Below are 7,759 nucleotides of genomic sequence, written 5' to 3' on the forward strand. Positions count from 1 at the left end.
GAGTTTACTCCCCGGAGTCCTTATGTTTTTTCACCCAGCATATTTCCTTGGAGAATGTTGGCACCAAGATCTTGGTTGCAGTTGTCGCCGTGGTCTTGCTGCACTCCCTGCTGAGCTCAGCGGTGCCCTGCAATGTCATGCTGCGTCCTGCTGAACCCTGCTGCTTCCTGCTACGTCCATCCATGCTCTGCTGGGCCACGCTACATCCTGTAAAGCCCTGCAGCGCCCTGATATGACATGAACTACTACAACTACCATTTGAAGTCACTGTTCCATTATTAATGTGACTATTACTGCCACTGTTCATCACATCCCCAACCGGCACCGTTAGACACCGCCTACCAAGAGCTTGGGTCTGTCCGAGGTCAACCCGGTCTCACGCCAGGTCGTGTAATAGTCACGTTATTTTGATTCTTAAATTTGTGTACTGACCCATCCACCACCCCGACCAGCCTCCCTACGCGGACTTTTGCATTATCAATATTACTCGCTACCGTCAGCGTTCTGGTATCACGAAATATGCTTCCCATTAAAATGCATTGCTTTCTATTTCGTAATCGTCACACGAAAAAAAAGGCTTTTACGTAACCTGTCCACGACTTAATAGATTACAATAACGTAACTATATAACGACCTGCCGTGAGACCTGGCTGCCGAGGTTTCTTCCCAAGAGGGAGTTTTTCATCGCCACTGTCGCCCTGCTTGCTTTTGAGGGAATTACTGTAATTGTTGGGGCTTTGTAAATTATAGAGTGTGGTCTAGACCTGCTCTATCTGTAAAGTGTCTCGAGATAACCCGTGTTATGATTTGATACTATAAATAAAATTTAATTGAATTGAATTGAATGCCTGAGGGCCTTATTTTTCTAAATTTTCAATTGATTCCAGCATAAATTGATGTAGAAAAGGGTCGAAATAGGTGCATAAAAATTCAGTGTTTAATGCTCAAAATGATAAGTCTCCTCACAAAATCTGGAAACAAAACGTATGCTATTGGTAATGGTCTACTGGTCCAGATGTTTGTGCCAGCTCACCATGGGGGCAGATACTGGGAAACTTTGGGCCACTATTGTGCTTCTCTAACCTCTGTGCATCTCTAAATGCTTGCAGATGTTATTTAGCACCTAAATGTAATAGTCTTTCTTTTCCTCAAAAATTACATACAGTAAGTGTTTGGGCCAAACACTTACATTACTGGGCCTTGGCACAAAAAAAATTTGAAAAAAGGCTGTGATATAACACATGCACAAAATGAGCCATGCTGTGTCTTTTGTCTTGCTGTTGGTATTTTTCAGTCTATTTTCTGGACCTTGTGGTGGGGAAAGGCCTTGATTGAAGAATGAATTTCCCTTACTGCCTAATCTAATGAGGTTTGGTCTTTGGCCACCAGTCCCCCTGGTGCCCAAAAATGGTTATTTCTATTTATTTAGTTTTGAAGGATTAGAAATGTAAATCAGTGGTTCTCATTCTTTAAAATTTCAGTGGTCGTAGTAGATCCCTTTTGTAGACCAATGTTAATTTAACTTTGGGACCCTGGTCCCTACACTGAGAACCACTGTGTGTGTGTGTGTGTGTGTGTGTGTGTGTGTGTGTGTGTGTGTGTGTGTGTGTGTGTGTATATATTATTATTATATATTTTTTGCTGTACGGTAATGATGCTGAATGAGCCAAAAAAAAATTGCTTTGTACTAGGGCTGAAGGATTTTTGAAAATAATCTAATTGCGATTTTTCCCCCCAAATATTGCAATTGCGATTCAATATTCGATTATTTTTTTAAGCTCTTTGTCTTCTGTATTATTCAACAAAGACAAACAATAAATCATTGTATAGTATGAACAACACACGATTACACACTAGACAAGTAAATAAGTAAAAATATAGTATATATACAGTACAGGCCAAAAGTTTGGACACACCTTCTCATTCAATGCGTTTCCTTTATTTTCATGACTATTTACATTGTAATACTGTAATAATGTATTCCATTGTGGAATTATGTACTTAAAAAAGTGTGAAATAACTGAAAACATGTAAAAGTAGCCACCCTTTGCTTTTTTTGATAACTCTGCAAACCCTTGGTGTTCTCTCAATGAGCTTCATGAGGTAGTCACCTGAAATGGTTTTCACTTCACAGGTGTGCCTTGTCAGGGTTAATTAGTGGATTTGTTTCCCTTATTAATGGGGTTGGGACCATCAGTTGTGTTGTGCAGAAGTCAGGTTGATACACAGCCGACAGGCCTATTGGACAACTGTTACAATTCATATTATGGCAAGAACCAATCAGCCAAGTAAAGAGAAACCAGTGGCCATCATTACTTTAACAAATAAAGGTCAGTCAGTCCGAAAAATTGTGAAAACTTTTAATGTGTCCCCAAGTGCAGTCGCAAAAACCATCAAGCGCGACAACGAAACTGGCTCACATGAGGACCGCCCCCGGAAAGGAAGACCAAGAGTCACCTCTGCTGCTGAGGATAAGTTCATCCGAATAACCAGCCTCAGAAATCACAAGTTAACAGCAGCTCAGATTAGAGACCAGATGAATGCCACACAGAGTTCTAGCAGCAGACACATCTCTAGAACAACTGTTAAGAGACTGCGTGAATCAGGCCTTCATGGTCAATAGCTGCTAGGAAACCACTGCTAAGGAGAGGCAACGAGCAGAAGAGATTTGTTCAGGCATGAAAACAGGTCAGGGGTGAAAAAGGTGAGAAGGATATTACCCCTCTAGGGGGGTCCAGGGGCATGCTCCCCCGGAAGAAAATTTTAAATATTCCATATTTTAAAGCATCAATCTGATACATTTTGAGATGCATTTTTTTCCAACCAACAGTGTAATATTTCAATATGCACTCATTAAAGTTAATTTGACTGGCAAAACAGTTAAAGTATTTCTGACATTACACAATAATAAAAGTCACAATTTTTAAAGACAAAAAAGTTTTGGATAAATTTTTACTTCTTCCAACCATATGTTAAATAAAGAGTCAATGTGGATTTACATATAGCACTAATATCATAATGCTACAATGAATCATTGTGAAAACTAAAATGTACTACTTTGGCCAGGTCATCATCAAAAAAGCAAATTAGTACATTCAAGATTTTGCCCATGTTGATATTAGCTGCTTTATTTACATTTATTAAAAACGTCGCATTGTTTATCTTTTCATATAGCTAAACGTCTAAACTCTGGGACAAGGCCGTTATGTTTAAATACCTGCAATGCTGATTCCAAACAGACAGCTTAGTCAAGGCAGTTTGGGCTTCAGAAAGCTTTTACAAATCATGTTCCGCTATGAATGTGCACACACGTATTGTTTGTATCACGGTTGCGGTCGTTACCGGTAACATACTCCTATGACAGAGTGCACGGACCGAAGCTTTGTGCCTAGCATCTAATGACTAGCAAGCACTGTCTTACCGCTGCTGCCGTCCAAAACATGCACTGCAGAAGCAAGCACCCGGCTCCCTCAATTTGAGACACCAAGTGCTAAATGGCTTCCTGTCTCCACCCTTTTCCTCTTGTCCTCTATTCATGCACAGCGCCATTTAAACATTTTCTCATCAAATCTACACTTTCGCCGAAAGGTGAGTGATTTTCATGTCTGTTTGTTTGGGCAAGAAACACAAGGAATGGACATTAGACCAGTGGAAATCTGTGCTTTGGTCTGATGAGTCCAAATTTGAGATCTTTGGTTCCAACCGCCGTGTCTTTGTGCGACGCAGAAAAGGTGAACGGATTGATTCTACATGCCTGGTTCCCACCGTGAAGCATGGAGGAGGAGGTGTGATGGGGGTGCTTTGCTGGTGACACTGTTGGGGATTTATTCAAAATTGAAGGCATACTGAACCAGCATGGCTACCACAGCATCCTGCAGCGACATGCTATCCCATCCAGTTTGCGTTTAGTTGGACCATCATTTATTTTTCAACAGGACAATGACCCCAAACACACCTCCAGGCTGTGTAAGGGCTATTTGACAAAGAAGGAGAGTGATGGAGTGATGCGCCAGATGACCTGGCCTCCACAGTCACCGGACCTGAACCCAATCTAGATGGTTTGGGGTGAGCTGGACCGCAGAGTGAAGGCAAAAGGGCCGACAAGTGCTAAGCATTTCTGGGAACTCCTTCAAGACTGTTGGAAAACCATTTCAGGTGACTACCTCTTGAAGCTCATCAAGAGAATGCCAAGAGTGTGCAAAGCAGAGCAAAGGGTGGCTACTTTGAAGAAACTAGAATATAAGACAAGTTTTCAGTTATTTCACACTTTTTTGTTAAGTAGGCCTACATAATTCCACATGTGTTCATTCATAGTTTTGATGCCTTCAGTGAGAATCTACAAGCCCCTCCCCCTTGTGTGCCGAGCCCGAACAAAACCCTTCATTTTATTACCAGCAGAGTGAGCAGACCTCACCCAGTGCCTAAGGAAGGAGCTGTTCCTCAGAGAAAACGGTAAGGATTAAATTCTTAAAGTCCTATATATTTAATGAAAAACGTATGACATGTTACTGCCAACTTCGAGAAAAAAACATGAATAGGCGACATGACGTTCGGCTACTTTGGATATTAATAGCTGTCATGTCATGCTGTCATGTCACAATAATTAAGCTAGAATTTTGCAATCACAGACAGTGGATCTGAGAGTTTTATTATTTGTTCTGTTTGTGTGTCTATATTTGAGAGGGTTGTCAACTCAATGCAGAGAAAGAAGTTGTAGTTAAAAGAGACCACCGCACCATAGACTAGTGAAGGACTGGCTTTGCTTTGCTAGCGTCGTTGCTATGGTTGGTACAGAGTAGACCCGCTGCTAATACGGCCCCTGTGCCTTAACGACCCGTATCTACCGGACCGAATAGCAGCGCGGATTTCTGTGAGTCATTTCGGCGCCACTGATATGCCTGCGTTGCTCTCTGATGCTCGAAAACGAATGTTAGAATAACAGAAACATCGCAGCATGTGACGCTAGTTAACATTACACTCGTCAGCAGCTAATGTTAGCCTACCGTTAGCTAGCAGAATTAAACACAGATTAAACACAATTAAAATGCTGACAGCTAAACGGTGTAAAGTGTGATTTATTTCACTGTATATGATCCAACAGCAGCATGTTAAGCAGTGTGCAGCTGCCGTTGTCTACTTGTCTGAAGAACAACACAGACGGTGCGTCGCGGTGCATTCAAAGTTGTAAAATACCTTTTTGCCATGGTGGTTGTTTTTGTCGTTCAACAGCAATTTACTAGTGAAATACATTATTGTTATAAGTTATAGTTATTACATTATTAATAAATCATTTCATTTTGACCATATGGCCTAAAGTTGTTTCCCCCCTTTTGCGATAATTAGGTTTTGTCCATTTGGCTTTGTCTGTCAACAAACAAAACAAAACAAAAATACATGTTTCAGGACAGTTTTTGGGAAGATGATAGAAACGTTTTTAGCCTTGTATCACTTACAATGCACTGAATTATTAGCTGATTTATAAAACAAATGTTAGATTTTATATCTATACCTATCTATAAAATGACTTGAAGAAGATACTATACAAAAATACTAACTTAACCTTGTATTTTCCCCCTTTTTTAGTCATTAAGTCTGATGGCTGAAAAGAAAACCAGCCCCTTATGGCAGCGCTTCACCCAGCCAACACCAAAACAAAGAAATGCTGCTGGTTGCTACTGTGTGTCAGCACTACTATTGTTAAAATGGTTAATTTATTTTATTGTTCTCAGATGTTTGATAAATGCTGCTAAGTGCACTAAACTTTATCTTTTCATTGAAAAGTTTATTTGACAAAGTTAAGTTTATTTTCTTTCTTTCTTCTTACCAGTTTTGTTTATTTATACAATATATGTTTTTACATTATACATGTTTAATGTAAGTATACAAGTGCAGACTGGTGTTCAAGTGTTCAATAAATGTTTTTGTTGAGAAATTTTGTGTATTTAAGTACTTATTAGTGTTACATTTTATCTTTCAAATAGAGGTTAAAAACAAGCAAATATCGGCCAAAAATAATCGGCAGCATATATCGGCCATCGGCCGACCCTGATTTCAAAAGATCGGCATCGGCATTGGCCTGAGAAAACCCATATCGGTCGACCTCTACTCTGAACAAGTCGACCAGACTGCAGTGCTTTATTGTCACTTGTAAGGAAGCCTGTTTATTAGTGAAATTATTAATATAATGAAATGGTAATTATTGACTTTAGCCTGGATTGATGGCTCGCAATATCACAATATATACCGTTGTAAAAAAATATCGCAATGTAATTTTTCCCGATATCGTGCAGCCCTAGTCTAGACCTACTCTGTCTATAAAGTGTCTTGAGATAACTCTTGTTATGATTTGATACTATAAATAAAATTGAATTGAGTTGTGTCTTTTACAAATCCACTTCAGACTGACTAGACAGATGGCTTACAAATCTTCCTGTAATGCAGTTGTAAGGTTCCATTGTATTCTTTTTTCAGATAAGACATGCTTGTGTCATATTTTCTTTTCTCACATTTTTGCATCTACATCATTTTTTTCTTGTTTATTATCATCATTTCAGTTTAGGCTATTATTTGGGGTAACTGACTGACCCCAAATGTGGTCTGTCTGACATGTATCACCTGGGAAACAGCCCGAGTTTTAGTTAGGCTAATGCATGTCACACTTCTCTCACTTTTTTCATTTCACCCTACCTCTGGCAAGTATAGACTCTATAAATATATATGGAGAGGGATGGGGTGGGGGGTTTCCATAGTAACCAAGATGGGGGAGGCTCTGAATCCAGACCAACTTATTGAGTAATAAGGATACAGGGAGACCCCTGTTTTTAACGAGATATCTAAAATATTAAAGAAACGTTGGCTCTGTCCTGGAATAATAGGGACATTTGACAAACACAAGCACACAGGTAAGGCAAACACACACACGCACACACACAGACGCGCACTTACAGAGAAGATGATATAGGCTTATAGGATATAGGCAATAATCATCCTGTTTTTACATCAGCAAGCCAACATAGATAGATAGATAGATAGATAGATAGATAGATAGATAGATAGATAGATAGATAGATAGATAGATATAGTTAGGCTAAATGACCCAATACACAAACAGGTGTTTTTAATAGAAGGATAGAAACAGTCGTTAACGTCTCAGCGCCTTCTCGTTTGTCTGTAACGTTAACTGTATAAAAAATAATAATCATCAAGTCTTAGGCTATGTTTTTTGTCTTTTTTTCCCTCCTACGACATGTCGAAACATTATGTCTCTATCGTATAAACCACCCAAAGTTTGAGAATAATTCATTAATTCGGGCACATAGCGGTTTAATACCGTCTCTACTCTAAAGGAGAGACATAGAAAATCGTTCTTACCTTCATTCCGCTTGATAAACGCCTTTCCCCCCCCCATCTCCAACTCCAGGGAACTCCCACACGAGTCACGAAAGTGACCGTGATTGACGTATATGCGAGCTAATAGAAGAAGAGGAATCCCTGCGACTGGCCAATAACAGCTCTCATGAGCATCGACTGACAAGGGGGAAGGGGCGGGGAAATCTTCTGAAAAGAAAGAGAGTGTGGATTGGAGGTGTAGGTTGGTTGCACGGGCGCTGGGGTTTTCTAGATCGGGGTTTTGATTCGCCAGCGGGCGACAGAGTAAAATCTAAATGGAAATGTGTCCCAGATTTGTTGCTCTCTAGACAAACTGTGTCCTGCGTGGCATGTGTGTAGTGTACCATACAGAGATAGATACAACTCCACA

General features: G+C 40.0%; 1 protein-coding gene across 3 annotated transcripts in view; it reads right to left on the bottom strand.

Moving 5' to 3' along the window:
• Positions 1 to 7,413, bottom strand: part of prrg3 (proline rich and Gla domain 3) — a 75,504-nt gene extending 68,091 nt beyond the window's left edge. The window contains exon 1 of one of the 3 annotated variants that reach the window (XM_028595392.1): positions 7,372 to 7,413. Coding sequence is in view for 1 of the 3 variants with exons in the window: in XM_028595390.1 (XP_028451191.1) it covers positions 7,372 to 7,377 (6 nt within the window). In the remaining 2 variants the exon portion in view is untranslated. The remainder of the gene's footprint in view (positions 1 to 7,371) is intronic. The other 2 variants (XM_028595393.1, XM_028595390.1) reach the window with 2 other exon arrangements.
• Positions 7,414 to 7,759: the final 346 nt, after the last annotated feature.

The sequence above is a fragment of the Perca flavescens genome, chromosome 13, assembly GCF_004354835.1.
Source record: "Perca flavescens isolate YP-PL-M2 chromosome 13, PFLA_1.0, whole genome shotgun sequence".
Taxonomy (NCBI): Eukaryota; Metazoa; Chordata; class Actinopteri; order Perciformes; family Percidae; genus Perca; species Perca flavescens.